At 36.6% G+C, this 19490-nt stretch overlaps 4 protein-coding genes across 6 annotated transcripts; 2 read left to right on the top strand and 2 right to left on the bottom strand.

Moving 5' to 3' along the window:
- The first annotated feature begins 970 nt into the window (after nucleotides 1-970).
- Nucleotides 971-7832, top strand: LOC123212721 (DNA topoisomerase 2). 2 transcript variants are annotated; one of them, XM_044631867.1, is made up of 19 exons: nucleotides 971-1636; nucleotides 2258-2526; nucleotides 2615-2681; nucleotides 2769-3039; nucleotides 3136-3338; nucleotides 3442-3651; nucleotides 3750-3863; nucleotides 3955-4065; nucleotides 4182-4346; nucleotides 4429-4770; nucleotides 4861-4994; nucleotides 5082-5427; nucleotides 5520-5706; nucleotides 5807-5856; nucleotides 5960-6388; nucleotides 6484-6679; nucleotides 6784-6851; nucleotides 6932-7037; nucleotides 7141-7832. In XM_044631867.1, the coding sequence occupies exons 1-19, from the start codon at nucleotides 1058-1060 to the stop codon at nucleotides 7653-7655; spliced, it is 4362 nt and encodes a 1453-aa protein (XP_044487802.1). In that variant the 5' UTR covers nucleotides 971-1057; the 3' UTR covers nucleotides 7656-7832. The 2 variants fall into 2 exon arrangements, with proteins under 2 accessions (XP_044487802.1, XP_044487801.1); XM_044631866.1 differs by having other exon boundaries at nucleotides 972-1636; nucleotides 7123-7832.
- A 768-nt stretch (nucleotides 7833-8600) lies between these two features.
- Nucleotides 8601-13341, bottom strand: LOC123213578 (protein OBERON 4). 2 transcript variants are annotated; one of them, XM_044633051.1, is made up of 3 exons: nucleotides 13123-13341; nucleotides 9959-12953; nucleotides 8601-9336 (listed from the first exon to the last, which is right to left on the bottom strand). In XM_044633051.1, the coding sequence occupies exons 2-3, from the start codon at nucleotides 12948-12950 to the stop codon at nucleotides 8780-8782; spliced, it is 3549 nt and encodes a 1182-aa protein (XP_044488986.1). In that variant the 5' UTR covers nucleotides 12951-12953; nucleotides 13123-13341; the 3' UTR covers nucleotides 8601-8779. The 2 variants fall into 2 exon arrangements, with proteins under 2 accessions (XP_044488986.1, XP_044488987.1); XM_044633052.1 differs by having other exon boundaries at nucleotides 9959-13341.
- Nucleotides 13342-14735: 1394 nt separating this feature from the next.
- LOC123214580 lies at nucleotides 14736-15494 on the top strand. The gene has a single exon (XM_044634439.1). The coding sequence runs from the start codon at nucleotides 14801-14803 to the stop codon at nucleotides 15224-15226; it is 426 nt and encodes a 141-aa protein (XP_044490374.1). The 5' UTR covers nucleotides 14736-14800; the 3' UTR covers nucleotides 15227-15494.
- A 266-nt stretch (nucleotides 15495-15760) lies between these two features.
- LOC123214579 (peptidyl-prolyl cis-trans isomerase FKBP42-like) lies at nucleotides 15761-19373 on the bottom strand. The gene is made up of 7 exons (XM_044634438.1): nucleotides 19092-19373; nucleotides 18688-18870; nucleotides 18491-18580; nucleotides 17976-18160; nucleotides 17713-17835; nucleotides 17430-17582; nucleotides 15761-16280 (listed from the first exon to the last, which is right to left on the bottom strand). The coding sequence occupies exons 1-7, from the start codon at nucleotides 19129-19131 to the stop codon at nucleotides 15954-15956; spliced, it is 1101 nt and encodes a 366-aa protein (XP_044490373.1). The 5' UTR covers nucleotides 19132-19373; the 3' UTR covers nucleotides 15761-15953.
- Between the last annotated feature and the right edge of the window lie 117 nt (nucleotides 19374-19490).

Here is a 19490-nt window from a genome sequence, read left to right on the forward strand (position 1 = left end):
AAAAAAATACAATTAATAATGGATCAATATGGCCCCTCCACGTGGCCCATTAAGATCCTAATAGCCATCAAAATTTTATTCAATTCTAACGACTCAACTTTATTTTCTCACCGACTCAAATTTCAAGCAATAAACATTAAGTAATTTTCCAATTTAGTTAATTATATTAATAATAAAATAATAATTATCGCTAATAGGTGCAGGACAACTGAGCCACATGTGCAGATGGGCCCATTTTGTGGATATTTGGGAATTAGTATTTGAATGGGCTAAAATTATTATTAGATTGAGGGCCCAGGATCAATCCCAAGGTATGGGCAGATTTGGCATCTAGCCCAAATGCTTCCAAGTGCCCACGTGCTGGATTCACATACTTCCATGATTGGATATGAACATAGTTGGATTCCAATGAGCTCGGTTTGAATTTAATTTAGAGTTTGACAAATTAACTTAAGTTTGAATGATTTATCTTTTTAATTATACTATTTTTATTTGTAATGATAATATTTATTTTATTGATAAATTTTTTATAATATTTTATATTAATTTAAACAAATTTAAAATTTGTGTATTTAGAATTTAAGTAAAACTTTATCAAACTTTGATTGAATTAGAATCAAATCTATCCTTAAAAACTGATAATAACAATAATTATTTAGATACAGTAATATTTATATTTGTGTTAATCTTTTACCTTTATATATATATATATTTTTTTTTTTGGTGTAGTATAATTATCTTTTATATATATATATATATATATATATTATACCATCGTCCCCTCCACACCACGTGACCTGCAAAACAAACATTCACCGTAAGATTAAGAGTATCCAATCCTAGCCATCCAATTTCAAATTCCCTCCCAAAATTCAAATTCAAATTCAAATTCTCCCCACTCCACTCCCGAACTTGACCGTTAGATCGTTTTTCCTCTTTATAAACCCTAATTTGATCTTACGCTCTGTAAATTTCTATTCGAAGACATCCTCTCTGTGTTTCTCTAACCCCAACAAATTCAAAAAATTTCAAATTTCAATCACCCAACCCAGTCACCATGGCGGGGGACAAAAAGCTTCCTTTAACCAGCAGCAACAACGCCAACATGGGACACACGGCCGCCGAGGCCGACTCGAAAAAGACCATCGAAGAGATGTATCAAAAGAAGTCTCAGCTGGAGCACATCCTGCTCCGACCCGACACCTACATCGGATCCATCGAGAAACACACGCAGATGCTCTGGGTCTATGACGAAGAAGCAAAGACGATGGTCCACCGTTCGATCTCTTATGTGCCGGGGCTCTACAAGATCTTTGACGAGATATTGGTCAACGCTGCCGATAACAAACAGAGGGATCCGAAGATGGACTCGGTCAAAGTTTTGATTGACCCAGAGGAGAACTTGATCAGTGTTTATAATAATGGGGATGGGGTTCCGGTGGAGATTCACCAAGAGGAGGGCGTGTACGTGCCAGAGATGATCTTTGGCCACTTGTTAACGAGTAGTAATTATGATGATAACGTGAAGAAGACAACTGGAGGGAGAAATGGGTACGGTGCGAAGCTTACGAATATTTTTTCAACGGAGTTTGTTATTGAGACTGCTGATGGGAGGAGGCAGAAGAAGTATAAGCAGGTATAATCTGATAAAAAAATTAACGTTTCTTTGTTTCGTTTATACCATTTACATTTTCGGCTTAGAAATTTAATACTGAAATGCGTAATCTAATATATTTGTAATGTTTCTTTTTTGGGTTTTGGCGGATTTGATTGAACCGAATTTTTTGTTTTTATTAGGGTTGAGGTTTTGTAGAGATCAGGGTTGGGGGTTCATTTCACGTTGAAGTGGTATAAGCAAGTATAATGTATTCAACTTGTCGTTCCCGTCTATTATCATCAACGGATCACATTCCATCCCTCTGTTACCTGTAAACGATTACAGAATTATCTTACCCCCCAAAAAACAAAAGTTATAATGTATTAATTGAGCCGATTAGTCTGCATTAAGGTTTTGTTATTTGAGTAATGGGCGTGAAGAGTCTTGTTTTCTGAGATTTACAGATTTTCTGGTTTCGTTTTTGAATTGTTTAAATTTCAATTGATGGTATTCGGTGTTTCAGGTACTGTTTGTCAATAGCACCTGAGGGATTTGTGTCTTTATTTTTCCATGAATTTGGTTGAAGTTTAATTTCATTCATAGTTTCCCTAGTTTGAATTATATCCATGAAGTTAATGAGTTGGTTCTGCTGATTTGAAGGTTTTCTCCAGCAACATGGGGAAGAAAGCTGAGCCTATCATAATCAAATGCAAGGAAAGTGAGAGTTGGACTAAGGTTTCGTTTAAGCCCGACCTAGCAAAGTTTAACATGACTCATCTTGAAGAAGATGTCGTTTCACTGATGAAAAAGCGTGTGGTTGACTTGGCTGGTTGTCTTGGAAAGTCTGTGAAAGTTGAACTTAATGGGCGGCGGGTTCCTGTAAAAACATTTGAAGAATATGTTGATCTGTATCCGAAATCTACTGCAAGGTTATTTCCCTGAACTTTCAATTAATTATCCGAAAATTTGCATATTTTTCTGTTGAAATTTGCTTATCCGTTTCGTTTATTTGAACAGGTTTCATGAGAAAGTCAATGATAGGTGGGAGATATGTGTGGGTGTCAGTGAAGGGCAGTTTCAACAGGTACTTAGAATACTTAAGCTAGACTCTTATCGGAGCTGTACTGGTGAGGTGCGATGCTAGTACTTATATGTTTTGTTTTTTCAACAGGTCAGCTTCGTGAATGGGATCTCCACAATTAAGGGTGGTACTCATGTCGACTACGTTGCCAATCAGATTGCTAACCATGTGATGGCTGCTGTGAATAAGAAGAACAAAAATGCTAACATTAAAGCGCATAATGTGAAGAACCATTTATGGGTTTTTGTCAATGCCCTCATTGACAACCCTGCATTTGATTCCCAAACAAAGGAAACTTTGACACTTCGCCAGAGCAGTTTTGGGTCAAAATGCGAACTTCGAGAAGAATTTTTGAAGAAAGGTTTGTTTGCATCATCTTTTTTGCTGTATAAACTAGTGAAAATGATTACCGATTGTAAGACCTTGAGTTAACTGTTATGCGCTAACTATGTTGCAGTTACGGCAAAGTCTGGAATTGTTGAAAATCTTCTCTCTTGGGCAACTTTTAAGCAGAGCAAGGATCTTAAGAAAACGGATGGAACAAAGACACAGGATGTCCGTGGCATTTCCAAGTTAGAGGATGCTAACTTCGCCGGAGGAAGGAACTCTGATCAATGTACCTTGATTTTGACAGAAGGAGATTCAGCCAAGGCTCTTGCTGTAAGTTCTCTTGGGTTGCCATCTTGTTTCAACAATCAAAATAACTTTCATCTAGCCTAGTTTTAAAATTTCTTGAGTTCTCACAGAATTTAGTTTACAACAGATGGCCGGGCTGTCAGTTGTTGGTCGGGACCGCTACGGTGTTTTCCCACTGCGAGGTAAACTCCTTAACGTGAGGGAAGCCAGCAGTAATCAAGTCACTAATAACAGTGAAATTGGGAATATCAAGAAGATTCTAGGTCTGAAGCAAGGCGTTGAATATAACACTGTGAAGGCTTTGAGATATGGTCATTTGATGATAATGACTGATCAGGTTTGTCTTTTCTTTGATATCCTCAGAATAACGACGGTCATGTGATGTATTTTTCTTAATTAATTAGATTTACGCTCTACATCTTTATTCTTGCACAGGATCATGATGGTTCCCACATCAAAGGTTTGTTGATTAATTTCATTCATTCATGCTGGCCGTCATTACTAAAGATTCCATCATTCTTAGTTGAATTTATCACACCAATTGTGAAGGTTGGTACCCTTGCTATTAATTATTTTCTCGTGTCATTGGCAATCTTTCTGAAATAAAATTTTCAAGTTTTAGTGCTTGTTATCTGTGTAGGCAACTCATAGAAATGGAAAAGTACTAGCTTTCTATTCCATGCCTGAGTATGAGTCATGGAAGGAAAGCTTGGGGGGAAATGCTAGTGGCTGGTCAATCAAGTATTATAAGGTTCGTCAATTGATTTCATAAGTAAGGAACAACTGAAAGTATTATACTCTGTATTATCAACTTACTATACCGGCCTTCAGAAATGTAATTCGTGTTCTTATCCAAAATCCAAGTAGGGGTTGGGAACAAGCACATCAAAGGAAGGGAAGGAGTACTTCCAAAATATTGATATGCACAAGAAAGATTTTGTTTGGGTAGATGAGCAAGATGGGGAAGCAATTGAACTCGCATTCAGTAAGAAGAAGATAGATGCAAGGAAGAAATGGCTTCTGCAGTTTGAGGTATGAATCATTTCAAATTATTGTATGAAGGCTTTTTCTCGCAGAAAAACTTGATTGATCTTATCATTTTCTGGATGTGCAGCCTGGTACTCACCTTGATCAAAAAGAGAAATACATAAAATACAGCGACTTTGTTAACAAGGAGCTCATATTGTTTTCCATGGCGGATCTCCAAAGATCTATTCCTTCCATGGTTGATGGCCTCAAGCCGGGTCAACGGAAGATCCTTTTCTGCTCTTTCAAGAGGAATTTCGTCAAAGAAGCTAAAATTGCACAGTTTTCTGGTTATGTTTCTGAGCATTCTGCCTACCATCATGGTGAGCAAAGTCTTGCCAGTACCATCATCGGAATGGCACAAGACTTTGTGGGCAGCAACAACATAAACCTTCTTCAACCTAATGGCCAGTTTGGCACTCGCAACCAGGTGAGGAAAAATTGCATGTAACTTACTGATTGTAGATGGCTCTATTCCGTTTATCTTATTTCCTACATTCCTGCATAATTTTCTTCATAGGGAGGAAAAGATGCAGCGAGTGCTAGGTATATTTATACTCGGCTTTCTCCTATTACACGGTTCCTTTTCCCAAAGGATGATGACAAGCTTCTTGAATATTTGAATGAAGATGGGCAGTCCATTGAACCCACTTGGTAACTTCTCTTTGATATAAGAATTAGGTTTGCTAATTGAGGTTTTATAGACAATTAATCAAACATACTAATTTGTCTGTTGTTTAGGTACATGCCAATCATACCCATGGTTCTTGTGAATGGTAGTGAAGGAATTGGTACTGGATGGAGCTCTTATGTACCCAATTATAATCCAAGAGAGATTGTTGCGAATTTGAGGCGCTTGTTGAATCGTGAGATGATGGAGCCAATGCATCCTTGGTACAGAGGATTTAAAGGAACTATTGAGAAAACTGCTTCAAAGGAAGCTGGGGTTACCTACACTGTAACTGGAGTCGTAGAAGAAGTTAGTGAGACAACACTCAGAATCAAAGAGCTCCCAATACGTAGGTGGACTCAAGATTATAAGGAATTTTTGGAATCTATAGTAGAACAGGCTGATTCCTTCATTGAGGTAAAATATACAGATAAGCATAATATCCACCAATGAAGTTTACTTGTATTTCCAACTTCTTTCTCTGAGACAAAAATGGTGGGTTGCCGCAGGGGTTCAGGCAATACAGTGATGATACAACAGTTGATTTTGAAGTTTCATTATCCGAGGAGAATATGATGCTGGTCAAGCAAGAAGGTTTGCTGAAGAAGTTTAAACTTACTACCACTATTAGCACAAGTAACATGCACCTGTTTGATCCAAAAGGGGCAATAAAGAAATATGACACCCCAGAACAAAGTACGAGTTAGAATTTTACGAATTTTTTGAGAAAATAGTTGCTTTAGTTTAGAATGTCTAATATTGTAAAATTAATGCCTTTTCAATTTCCCATCTGCAGTTCTTGAGGACTTTTTCCACCTAAGGCTTGAGTTCTATCAAAAAAGAAAGGTAAAAACATTTGGATCATAATTAAATATTAGAGATTTGCAGATATTACGGACGTTCTTATTGATGAAACTATTTAACTTGGAACACTTTACCATGCATTCAGAAAGTTCTACTGGACAGCCTTGAGTTGGAGCTGTTGAAATTGGAAAACAAGGTTAGGTTTATCCTTGGGGTTGTGAAAGGAGAGATCATTGTGAACAACAGGAAGAGAGCTGATCTGTTCCTTGAGTTACACCAGAAAGGTTTCACACCTTTTCCAAAGAATTCAAAACCTGTTGAAGCAGTTGTTGCTGGGGCAACTGATGAAACAGAAGATACTGAAGAGATTGCTGATTCTGGAAGTCCTACCGGAGTAAAGGCGAGTGACTATGATTATCTACTTTCCATGGCTATTGGAACCCTGACCCTTGAGAAGGTTAAGGAGTTATTGGCCAATAGGGATAAACTCAATGAGGAGGTAGAAGAATTAAGAAAAGCAACTCCAGAGTTCTTGTGGGTGAAAGATCTTGATGCACTTGAGGAACAACTTGATGTATGAACAAAAAATTCAGTGTTTTTAACGATTTCTTATATTTTGAGTTTTTGCTGTTTCTTGTCTGACTATTTATGTATAATTTCAATTTCCAGGAGCTAGATAAAAGTGATGAGCGGGCTGAGGAGGAAAGAAAGAAAATGAAAAGCAAAGCAAAAGGTGAAGCTGGTACAAAGATGGTTTCTAAACGAGCTGCCCCGAAGAACCCACGAAAGAATGACAAGAAACCTGGCAATGCTAATGCAGCTGCTGAAGCCACGGAAGCATTATCCACATCTACCATGGAAACGGGTGAGCTTTCTCTGGAATGTTTTCTTCTTTATCATTTAGTGTCTTTTTCTTGTCTGATGCAACTTTTCTGAACTCGGGTTGCTTGCTTCATCTTACCTTATCAGAGAATGCTACCAAGGTGGGCAAAGCAAAGGGCAAAGCAGCATCAAAGAAGGCCGCCCCAGTTGAAAAGGTATGTATGTTAGTTTCCATATTCCATTCTTCCTGTTTGCAGCTCCCTGTAACTTACTGACATATTTTCCTCTTTCTCAGCTTGATGAAGATGACGATGACATGCCTGATTTGAAGAAAAGACTTGCTAAACTGAATGAACAACTAGCTTCAACGAACCTTGATTCTTCTCCAGATCAGTCCACTGGTGAGCTTGTTTAAGTGTGAAATGGTTGTAATAATACTGACAAGGTTGGGATAAACTTATTTTTTTTTTTAATTTTATTTCTCAGTCATGGAAACTGATGTAGCCAAGAAGAAAGAACCTAGCAAAAAGAATGCTGCTCGGAAGAAGCCACAGAGAATTGTATCTGACACATCCGAGAGTGAAGATGAAATTGTTATTGATGACGAAGACTTCGAGGTAGAAGAGATAGCCCCAGAAGCGGCAGCTAAGAAGGGAGGCAGAAAAGCAGCTGGAAATGCCAAGCCCCCTGCAGCAGCAACAAAGAAGAGAGGGTCAGCTGCCAACAAGCAGGGAGTAGGCCAGAAGCTCTTAACAGAAATGTTGAAGCCTGCAGAAAACTCTCCGGAGAAGAAAGTGAGGAAGATGAGGGCTTCACCATTCAACAAGAAAAGTGGTTCCAAGTTGGCCAATGAGACCTCAGGTTCGCCTTCTGTACCTGACAACACTGAGGAAGTAATGGAAGTTGCTCCGGCGAAACCTAGGCCTCAAAGAGCAAACAGGAGGCAGATGACGTATGTTCTGAGTGATTCTGAAAGTGAGCCTACTGATGATTCTGACTTCAATGAAGACGAAGATTAAGGTTGATTTTCTCATGCTTTCTAACTGAAAACTGAAATCTGAAGTGGGAAATTGGATCTCATTTCCCGAGTGTAAACATTGTTAAATTGCTAACTTTGCAATGCCCTCATGTACTGTACATTGCATTGTTTGTTCAATTCTCTCTGCAAATATTGGTCCTGGTTTTTTCCCTCTCTATCTAGTATGAAAATATTTGACTAAAATAGCCAAAACTTGTAAAAAGAGTCATCCAAAAAATAGTATGTGCTACCATCAGCCAATACAATGTCACATATTAGGGTTACAAATGAGAGCTCAAGTTTGAATTATTTGAATTTGATTTGAGAATCAATCTCAAGCTTAATGTTGATAAACTCATGACTTAAGTAAAATAAAAAAAAGCAATATTATGTATATTTATTTTAAATATACAAATATTTATATACTTACACATATCATTATATGATTAAATGTTATTTTATTTTTAATTTAAAATTATTCAATTATATAATAACATATATAAATATATATATTTATATACCTAAAGTAAATTCACATAATTTTATTAAATAAATAAACTTATATAAGTTTTAAATCTTAATTTGCATTGTTAAAAAAATATTTCTTTAATCTTCAAAATCAAAAAGTGAAATTAATAAATATATAACTTACAAAATTTAAATATAATATTTCGTGAATAATTAATATTATATATATAATTTTTATGTATAAAACATAAACATATTATTATGTGATTAATTAATTAAAAATAAAATAATATTTATTTACATAACAATAATATATTATTATTATTATTATTTAAACACAAATTATACTCAACATTATTGTTTAACAATTAAGCCAATTAACTCAAACTCGAGAAGAGACCTTAGCAGCTCAAACTCTCCATATACATGCCATCGAGCTCGAGTAAACCAATATCGGACTCAACTTAGCACTTAATTCTGACTTAAAGGGAGCTTTTTATATCATAAAGAGATGTTGAGGTGTCTGTACAGATTTTGGTTACCAGCACAAGCAATGGAAATAAAACTACAACATTAAAAAGATACACCTACAAATCAAACCTACAACATATTCAACAATAACTTAACACACAGGTTTCTGCACTCTGGCAAAATCAATCAAATGGCAAGGTTTCGTTTTGTAGCTTCCATTTTCAGTAAAAGATCGTTAATATCAGCTTCCATCCTCATTTTCATATTAAAATAATCCCTGTGTGCTCTTTCAAGAGCCTGGAATTCTTCAAATTTTTGTTTTCGCATTTCCTCTGCCTCGACAAAGCGCAATTTTGTAATTCTACTTGTATACTCCTCTTCAATTTTTTCGTTCTTTGCTATTGCAATTAGTTTCAAGCTCTCAGCTTCTCTTCTAGCATCGTCAGCTCGTGCTTGGAACATTTTAGCTTCTGCCTGTTTGATTCTTACAATGCTCTCCAGTTCATCAAAAAGAGGCTCCTTTTGGGAACTTTTATGCAATTCTAACTCCAAAGGTCGCTTATCATTCCGGTCAATGTTAAAACTAGGAAGTAGGCTCGATGAACTTTCCAATTGAAGAGCTTTATCTGAATAAACAGATTTCAGCCATGTGTTGTCATGGCTAGGCCCAGCAGTCCCATTGCTTACTTTCACTCTTTCCTTCTCCGAAAAAAGAGTGTCTGAAAACTTGGAAGATTCACTATCTGCAATCACAGTTGAAACAATTAATAGCAGTTTCTCATTCTTAAATTTTGCCCATGCTAAATTTCTAAAGCCACAGCTTCACTAGCCTTCTGATCATTTATATATAAGAAAAGACGGAGTCTGAACTCTCAGCAAAATTTTATATCGTGCAACAAGAGATGACATCGAAGTCAAATCTACAATCTTGCAAACCCAGTTTTTATTTTGAGGTTTCACTCATATAATAAGATTAACTTGCTGGCAAAATTAGAAATTATGCACTCAGACACAGGAACATATAGATAAGCACACTGAATTCATTTTCTTTTGCTGATTATTTAATTATATCAATGCCGACGGGAAGAAGAATACCAAAAACAATCTCCGGAAGAATGTGAAGATGTTCATCTATCACTAATGAGGAAGTATCAGAATTACTCAAATGAACAAATATGCCATATTACTTGCCATACATAGAAAATGCAACTTAAATTAACCTGAAATAATCCAACCAGCCCATAAAGTTTAGGAGAATTAAACAGGTTGTTAAATGTTGTTAATTAAAAGCATGACAGGCCTAAAATTTCCAAGAATGATCCAGAAAATACTTCAATAGAATGCACTAATGAATAAGGAACTTACCAGTCAGAAAACCCACGACATAACTGTAAACCTCCGGAAGTTCAGACTTGTTTGACAGTCTTAACAGCATCTGATCAGCAATTTCATGAAGTCGTTTCCCTCTGATATCTTTGCTGGCAGAAAAAATTCTCTTCACATATTCAAGTTCCCTGGACATTGTTTCAGCTGACCATTCCTTTGCGAAATTCTGAAAAACCTCCTTCACAAAACCAAACATTTCTGAAGGATGATCACAAGCAACACAATGGAACTGCATTTCAGTCCCTTGAGCCGCAGTGGGGCTACGTCCATTTCTGATATAAGATTCTTGTAACCCACAATCCGCATGGCACCAATGAAGACAAACATCACAGCCTACCCAACTACATGTATTTGACGCCATGTCAAATTTTGAACAAACAAGGCACATACATGAGCTGCAAAAGCCATTCTTCTTTACACATACTTTGCAATCACAGTCATCAACAGGCAAAGGATTCCGGCATGTGAGATTTCTGCATCTAAGGTTTAGAAAAATTTCAGCCAAATCAGTTGAAGAAATACCATTATCAAGCTGAAGATATTCTGGTAGTCCAGTTTTCAAAGCAACCAAGATTTCTAGTTGAGCCCGATGAGATTTTAGGAGCACTTCAGTGTTTATGTCAGATCTGCAGCTTAAAGCATTCTGAAAAGCACGCAGTTGAGGCTTCTTATCTGCATTTAACATGATCTCTCGGATGCTCTCCTTAACCAAAGCTATGGACTGTGCAGTCATATCATGAAATTTCCTAGCCATTACATGAAAAGGATCTGAAACTATCCTCCCCATGATTGTCTCAACAAAATCAACTCCACCTATCAGAAGCTCTTGTTCTTTCTGGCTATTACTCCTATATAAACTACCACCAATGTGCTTCTCCCTCATTGCTCGCTTCTTCTCAAAACTATAACTTGAACCAATTTCATGTGATCCAACACTGTTTGAAGGTGAACGGACATCATTCTGTTTATGAAAACTCAACTGCCTTTCCAGTCCATTGGGCATTTTTGTGCTTCCTTCTGTACCCTTAACACGTTGTCCTTGTTCGAGTTGAACATTTGGAATACCTTGAGACTGATGTATTGAACCATTTCCATTCATCAAAATCCTTTGATACAAGGGAATTTCTTTATGCTTACTAGATTCGTTCTGAGATTGTCCCTGCCAAGCTCCTTGAGAAACCTGATCAATTCCCTGAAATATTGGTCGGCTGTGAACTGATTGCTCAAAGTTATCCATAGAATTCTGAGTTAATGAACAGCTTGGATTATGAAAAAATGACTGAGAGCCAGAAAAAGACATTGATGCAGTAAACCCATCAGAGTTTGTACGAAATGTGCTTAAGGACTGAATACTTCTCCCTTGGCTAGGAGAACCAGGAACTTCAGCTGTTTCTCGTGCACCAATTGGTAGCAAGATATTTGGTAAGCTTAGAGAAAGATCAAGTGGTTCCAGAGTCAGATTTTCATCTCTGTCCTTGTTATTGAAGTGCTGTTCTCCTCTCTCTGTTTTTCTAACAGGAGAGCTAGTAAACAAATCAAAGCCCCTATTACTCGGTCCTTCCATATCATCAGCTTTCCATGATGCAGCAGCTCTTGATTCCCTTTCAATCCATACACCATCTTCTGCAGAATCAGTATCATTGGTCGGTGTGAAAGCCACTCTTTTGCCTTTGTCCTTGAAACTCTGGTTCAGCCCCTCAATTTCCACATGAACATCTACATCATTTCCTCCATTTCCCTCCACAACTTGGTCCTTATTGGACTGCGGCGCTTCAAGCTCCTCCACTGCCTTTACCTCAAGATCAATCCCCTTCTCTTCCTTCCTTTCCTCTTCTAAATCTGCAGACTTCTCAACAACCTCATCCTTGGTTCCTTCATCCTTACAGTCATCATCTTTGCTTAAACACTCTTCCTTCTCCTTACTCTCCTCCTCCTTCTCAACCTCATCAACATCCAAGTTCCCGTTTTCATCACCACTTCCAACATTCAAGTTCTCACTATCTGGCAACTCACTAACTTCCAATAAAACATCTTTTTCATCCTCATGTATACTTTCTTTATTTCCCTTTTGCTCTACTTCCTCCATAACATTTTCTCCGTCCTCAATTTTCTTATTTTCACTATCAGCCCCGGTCCTATTGTCTTTTGATTCAATTTTATTTTCAATCTCTACAAGTACAGCAGTAAGCGGCAAATGTTCACGCTCAACATCAGGCTCAAGCTCACCTTCCTCCATCTCACTACTACTACAACCACCCTCAACTTTAACCTCCTCACTCTTCTTCACCACCTCCAGATTCTTTGATTGCTCACTTCCCACTGAATCCTTCGACCATGTTGGTGATGATCTTGACTTGGACTTTGAATCCCCTAATCCTCTCACCCTCGATTGCTCACTCCCTGAATCCCTAGACCAACTTGGAGACTTAATCACATCCCTTAAACCCTTCGAAGCCCCTCCTCTTTCCTCTCTAATACTCCCTCTATTACTCTCCTCAAATTCCTTATTCACACCTCCAAAATCCTTTCTTTCACTCCCAAATTCTTTATTGCCACTCACAAACCTTCGCCACGATGACACCGACCCCTCCCTCCGGGAACGTTCTCTCTCAGACCGGAACCCTTTTGGGAATTCTCTCCTGGACCCACAAAAACTCTCTGATCTATGAATTGTTCTTTCGTTACCAGCACTACTGTATCTATCAAACCCACTTTTCCTCCTATCAAAAGATTCAAAATCATGATCTGATCTTTTCTTTAAATTCCGATTGTCATCATCCAAAGATCGATCACGATCATACCTTGACGAGGAGGAGGTAGAAACCAAACCCTTACGTACATTATCAGACTTGTAATAAAAACTACGATGCGAAGAAGTTGAAGAACGTTTGGGGTTAGGGTTCGACGAGTCCTTACTTGTGTTCTTATCACCGTAGGAACCCAGATCGTCGCTTGACCTCAGTCTCTTCATCTCCTGAAAAACAACAATACAACAGCAGGAATAAGAAGTATTAAAACTTGGCTTGGTCTTGAATTGATTCGAACTAGAAACAGAAACCCTAATTTTTTTCACCCAAAATTCATTATAAGATTCCAAACATTTTAAGTACAGGAACAAAGAAGGAAATGGTATGGAAATAGACCTTGGGAAAAGACGGAGAAAGGAAAAGGAGACGGTGGCGATTGAATCAGAGACAGAAATATGGATTTGGGTGCGGTCAAAAGAGACTAATAATAAAATGAAAGTGGGGGTTTTGTGATGAGAAAGAGTCAACACTTGGTTCAAAAAATAAGAAAGGGAGAGATATGGTTGTACACGCTAACGCAATGTCAGTGTTGTGGGTTGCGACTTTAGGGAAAGAGTAAAACCTTTCAATATTTCTTTCTAATCAAGCCTCAGCCAGCTCCTCTGCATTTTACTCCACACCACACTTATGCTTGACGTGGATGTATTATTGTATGGAAAGATTTGAATTGAGTTAATTTAATTTAAAAAATTAATTTATTTTTATCTACTAATTAAATTTAAATTAAAAAGAGTTTAATTGAATTTAGGGTATAAATGGATTGATGAGCCAATTCGATTTATATTTAATCTAAAGCTTAATTTAAAATATGATGAACAATTTCCAAAATAATGTCACATTGTTTTTATAAATTCAAATCCCATCAACGGCAGGAAAGTAGCTACTTCATGGCGTATACAAAATAACATAAAATCGCGATCGTAACCGAACACGTGTAAGATTTGAAATTTTCTGAGCAGATAAGAGCGAGTTGTTGAAGTTGGGAGCGTGACTGACACAACTGACAAAGGAGACTGTTTTGACTCATTGGGAGACTTTCGACGTTACATCAAGTGGCCTTCTTTTGACTCTTCAGTTTGAATCACAGCCGTTGGATTTTCTAAGGTGGGGTCCGAGGATCTGGATGCCATTGCAAAAGTGCAGTACACGTGTAAGCTGTCTTGATAAATGAATTTGTAAGTAAATTTTGTACAGATCAAGGCAAAATGGTTCACATGACATGTCTTTTCAAGAGAGAATATTTGCCAAATATCTACCCAGAATATCCAAGCATCTTTCTTTTCAAGAACTACTGCTGCCAATTACATTAGCTTGGATTTTGTAAAACATACCAGAAAATGTAGGAGTGGATTCGAGCACACTCTAATTCGGCTTGAGCAAACTGAGCTGAAACGGAAAAATAATTAGTTAGTTTGGTTTGAGTTCAAAGTTTTATTATCAATATTGTTACACGAGAATTTGACTTGCTAATAACTTTCTTTTTTTTATTTTTTGATAATTATTTATATTTTTTTCGATGTTACTCTTTAACATCTTCAATGAGTTGACTTAGAGTTTGTGTTATTTATTTTGGATATAAATTAAATTTTAATGATTTAAAGTCAATTTAATTTAAATTTTTTAATTAAAAATTACACATTTAATCGTGTAATAAATTTTGTTTAATAATATTAATAGTTTATAAACTGTAAATATAAATTGATGAGGGTTAAGAGTTTAAAATAGTTATATATGGTAATTTTAAGTTAAAAATAAAATAAATAATTAGGTTATTTCATCACAAAACAGTTTGATTAACTGACTTGTTTTTCTCATTATTCGTAAATGAAAATTTATTGTTTTTTATATTAAAAATAAAACCTTAAAATTGGACTTTTCTCACCGCTTACGCTGTCGTTTTGCAAGAATCCAACATGGCCAAATCGTATGCACAAAAATTGTTAGTATTATCCAATTCCAAGCCAAGATATTTTTCTGAGGTAAACATTAGCTTCATCATCCAAGATATTTGATTATGCAAGCTCCAAATTGGTCATCGTCATCGTCTTCTTCTTCTTCAATGGCTGCTCTACCATCAGTTGCTCATTCTTTTCTTAACAAAAGCTGTCCAACTCAAGACCTGAAGAGCAGAAGTTGTCCTAGATTGTTTGTGCTTGTAGCTTGTCAAAGTCGTGAGCCAATGGACACATCTAGCAGCAGCCCAGAGACAAAGAAGGAGAAGAAGAAGGAGGAGAACAATTATAAGTTACAGTTTTCACAACTTCTCATTGGAGCAGAGAAGTTTGGGAAGGGTTTGAAGGAGAATTTGAGCCCTCAACAGAAGGGGGACTGGAAAGACTTGACTTTAATGAGTTTATCATTTGCTGTTTATGTGTATATGTCTCAGAGGATTGTTTGTGCTTACTTTGCTTGGATGTCCATTCCCAAACAATCATGGTAGCTAGCTAGCTTGTCATGTTCCACCAACCTGTCTGGTATTGTAGATTATTTTGTTGTGTTTGTCTATGATGTTCAGATGGGTTCTGAACAGATACTGTTTATATTGCTTTTTTTTTTTCCTCAGTTTGTCTTCCAATTTGGTTTCTGGGTTCTTATGCTGTAAAGAAACTTTATGCCTTGATTCAAGTTGTGTCATGTCTAGGCTAATTTGAGTTCAATTCAATTCAAACTCGAGCTCAACTGCCGATATAAAGCTTCAGCTTAAAATCGATAAGTCTATTCAAGTTAGCTTGGATCAAATCCACTCCTAATCCCCACAAGCAAGAAAAGAACTTGTATTTTGCAATATAAGCTTTTGTTATTTTATTTTGGCTGATTCCATAAACTACACAGTGGGATTGGCATTTCTGATACTATGCTTTCTTTACGCATAAAGCTTTCCCATACAGATTCAATTGATGAGAGAGTGAAGAGAAATTAGAACTTAAATTATCATTTGAACAGCCATTTATCTTAGAAGCTGAAAAAGGAATCATCAACTCAAGCATAATGAAATTTTACTAACATATTATCCATCAGCAACATGAGCATCAGAAAAGACTTAACGCTAACCAAAGTTCAAAAAGTAGTACTTAACGAAAGAGGTCATTGAAAAGTCTGAAAACATTATTCAGAATCACTGGAACTGTATCAATTATCTTCCCATATTTAGATGTTCAGACTTCACATCAATCAGCTTTGACTCTCTCGCGTCTAAAGAGGCGATAAAGTAATGACAATAGCCATTGCCAAAAGATGACTAACCAATTGGTACTCTTTGGTTTAGGTTCTGGTCGAGGTCCAAAAATTCCTTTATAGATCTCCTTTTGCTTCTGATAAACAGCCTTGTCATGTTCAGCAATCTTACGAAGCTCTCTTGCAATTGCTTTGTCTTCAGGTGCAAATTTACAAGCCTTTGAAAAGTCTTCCCGTGCAGCTTCTGTTTGACCAAGTTCTGCTCTAGCTTTTCCCCGTCTGAAAAGGGCTTTCACATTGTTTTCATCCTCAGCTAATACCTGTCATTTCATCATCCAATCAAAGTGTCAATCTTCAACATATTCATCACATAAATCCCTCAATTGAAGTGTAAAAAATGAGAGTATGAATGTAGGAAGGAGAGCATCCTGGTGGTTCTGGAAATTGTTGGAGCCATAATGATGCAATAAACCATAGATATAAATAGGGGAAGGTAGTTAAAATTTTACTATAGCAAAACAAGGCGACTCAACGTGAATTGTGATTCAAAACATAACCTGAAGAATAAAAGTGCAATTTAAAGCTGCAAAGCATGGCCTCTCAGCTCTAGAGTCTTGACCAGCATAAGTATGATATAACAAGTTACCACTACTTAAGACCTCCAAGCTGTTTTATATCGCCGATAGGTTCAAAAGTGTAGGAATTTATGAATGGAAGAAACTTTATTGCAGCCCCACAACAAACAGGAAAAGAAAGGAAAACATTGCAGGAAGTAAGCAAATTTCCAGCTCTTTTCTATCTCTCCCTCATTTTTCATGAATTAAATTAAGCCTAAAAGTAATGATGCATAAACTGCCAGGGAATCAAACATTACTTCCACCAATGGGTATTCTCCACTTATTTGTGCAGGCAATACATTTTTGTTTAAAACAGTCAACCATTAGACCAATCATTCTTCATAGGGTCAGTGCATGGCAAAGTCAAACCCATAAACTGGTTTAAATAAACCCAGTGAGCTTCAGATATGTTTAAGCATTAATTCTCCTATAACCTTTTTTGGTTCCTTTAGAAAGTTCAATTCTACTCTTTTCAGAGTCTAGTTGATAGATTTAATAATTAATGGCTGTGCATGCAGCCATCTAGCTGTTCCTTTGGTTCTAATAATATGTTAATTTACAACTTACAAAAAAAGTAGGGATGGATTTAAATGGAGCCAAACTTAAGTTCGGCTCGACTTGAAACAGTCAAACTTGAGTGGTCAAAACGATGTTGTTTAAATGATTCAAATCGAGCTCTTCCAGGCTTGTGAGCTTAATAAGCCAAACACTCACAAGCTCAAGCTCGAGCCACCTCGGCTTGAATCCACCCCTATACAAAAGCCCCTTTCATTATTCAGAGCCTAAAATTAAGAAAAATATATAATGGCACTTAAAATGAAAAAATTGATTCCCTGATAAGCATTTACTTACAAGGCTGCATTGCCCTATGGCTTCTTCATAGAGCTTTAGCTTTATTAGACATGCTGCCATATTAAGGTGGCATGGATTTTTAACAGCCAAAGCCATGTCCCGGTACTTCCCAAACAACTGGAACATGAAATCATCACCCATATATGCTATGGCCTGACATCAACAAAAATCACACTTTCAAAAAAGGAAGGAAATAGAGGGAGATAAAAACAAAACAAAAAGAATCTGTACAAACTCAGATGCTGAGACTAAATAATAGGCAGCGAGAACATGAGAATGTAACCATTTCATACTGTTGCTTGGCCTCTTCCCATTTCTCCTCCTTATATAAGGCATTGCCATCCATCTTTCTTCGATCTGCAGCGCCAATCCTTTCCTCCACAGTCATGTCACTACGAGCTTTCCCCTGCATGAAATACATAGACAATAAATACATGTTAATAGCATCATACAAAGATAAACCTCACACAATTTCAAAAAAAAAAATTTTTTTAAAAGCAGAACATCCATAAACACCGATTGAAGAAGCCATTACACTCAACTTACTTCTTTGGTTTCATCAAACCCAATAAGCACAACTTCATATACTAAGTCAGCCATGGGAGGAACATTAGGGAACGAGAAGCTTCCTTCTTTACCATAACCAAGTTCCCAGCCAACGCGTAACAGGGCATGTTCACCCGACTTCATGCTGGACACACCAATAGCCAAGCCAGTCATTTCTTTTTTCTCTGTTGCAAAAATAAAACTATCAATATTTTGTTACATAAGCAAAAGTACGTTATACACATTAAACTACAAGATTTTTCCAATAACATTTATTTTTACATATATACATACCAAGCATCTAAATTTCCCACCAAATGTAAACCTGAAAACTGTTGGTCTATTAAATGTCATGATTGTTTTGACACACATGTAACCAAAATCACAGCAGGGTTACTAGATGGATTAAAACCAAGTTTAAAAACTAAATTAAAGTCTTCCACAAACGGCGCAGAAAATGGTGAAAATAGTAAAAGCAAAATATTTCAGAAACTCGAAATTACGGAGGTATATACCTTTCCCTAAAATTATTTCAAGAGGTTGTTGTTCATGCCATGTATCCTCAAACTTATGTTGGGTGCTTTCGGTCCAAGCCCTGTAGTGCACTATCAGCAAATAAAGCAACCACTTAGATACATGCAACACATTATTAAAAAATATGTAAAACCAACAGCAACCTTCTTTGATACATCAAATACCAATGTCTACTTACCAAAGCATGTTGAATATTTGGAAGGTTTTTGACCTTGACCCTCCTTGATAATCTGTTTAGTTACATGATCATGAAGCACTTCCACTTTAGAATCCACTATTGGAGGACCACTGCCATCTTGAGGAGCTACACTCTGTGCAAGCCCAACACTCTCAGTGACTATTTCACTCTCATCTTCTTGCCCTAAAAAACACACCAGAGATTTTTTTAAACCCACATATGTTTCGAAATATTTCATTCGAAATCCATTAAAATCACAAGATTCTGCATACTACAAATTTAAAGATCATAAATCGATAGCCCTAGAACAAGAAATTCACATTTTTTCTAAATGGGCAAGCACAAGATTTAAACAAAATTGAATCTTTAAAATGTCACATTAAGATAAAAGATGGTAAATTCACCAAGAGGTTGACTTTTCTGCTGCTCCTGAACGTCCTCCATTGATTTTAATTATCACTTCCTGGAATCCTATTAAACCCAGTGAAAGAAAATGGAAACAAAATCAATTGAGACAAGATCTGCAGACTGTTCTTTAAATTGAAATGTAAATATGTGGTTTGTTATGTTCTTGTAGGAACGAAGAAGATTCTAGAGAGAGATTGGATACTGGCAGCTGATATTCGTTTGATAATAGGAGAAGATGGGTTTAATGACTGTTGTAATAGCTGATTGGTGGAACTTTGGGATTTGCATGTGATTTATTAAAATTTAGAAGTTTAAAATTACATTTCTATAGTTTCATCACCGATTTAATCCACTTATTTATAGGCTTTTTATTTTAATCCTTTTTCAGTTACACA

Source organism: Mangifera indica, chromosome 4, assembly GCF_011075055.1.
Source record: "Mangifera indica cultivar Alphonso chromosome 4, CATAS_Mindica_2.1, whole genome shotgun sequence".
NCBI lineage: Eukaryota > Viridiplantae > Streptophyta > Magnoliopsida > Sapindales > Anacardiaceae > Mangifera > Mangifera indica.

Excerpts from the sequence above, each read along its gene's own strand:
- LOC123212721 (XM_044631866.1), top strand. The coding sequence starts at position 1,058 with ATGGCGGGGGACAAAAAGCTTCCTTTAACCAGCAGCAACAACGCCAAC. Across the intron at positions 2,527-2,614 it reads TATCCGAAATCTACTGCAAG|GTTTCATGAGAAAGTCAATG; the intron begins GTTATTTCCCTG and ends TTATTTGAACAG. Across the intron at positions 4,995-5,081 it reads CAGTCCATTGAACCCACTTG|GTACATGCCAATCATACCCA; the intron begins GTAACTTCTCTT and ends TCTGTTGTTTAG.
- LOC123213578 (XM_044633051.1), bottom strand. The coding sequence starts at position 12,950 with ATGAAGAGACTGAGGTCAAGCGACGATCTGGGTTCCTACGGTGATAAG. Across the intron at positions 9,337-9,958 it reads TGTCGTGGGTTTTCTGACTG|ATAGTGAATCTTCCAAGTTT; the intron begins GTAAGTTCCTTA and ends CTGTGATTGCAG.
- LOC123214580 (XM_044634439.1), top strand. The coding sequence starts at position 14,801 with ATGCAAGCTCCAAATTGGTCATCGTCATCGTCTTCTTCTTCTTCAATG.
- LOC123214579 (XM_044634438.1), bottom strand. The coding sequence starts at position 19,131 with ATGGAGGACGTTCAGGAGCAGCAGAAAAGTCAACCTCTTG. Across the intron at positions 17,583-17,712 it reads CCAAGCAACAGTATGAAATG|GCCATAGCATATATGGGTGA; the intron begins GTTACATTCTCA and ends TGTTGATGTCAG. Across the intron at positions 16,281-17,429 it reads CCATAGGGCAATGCAGCCTT|GTATTAGCTGAGGATGAAAA; the intron begins GTAAGTAAATGC and ends ATGAAATGACAG.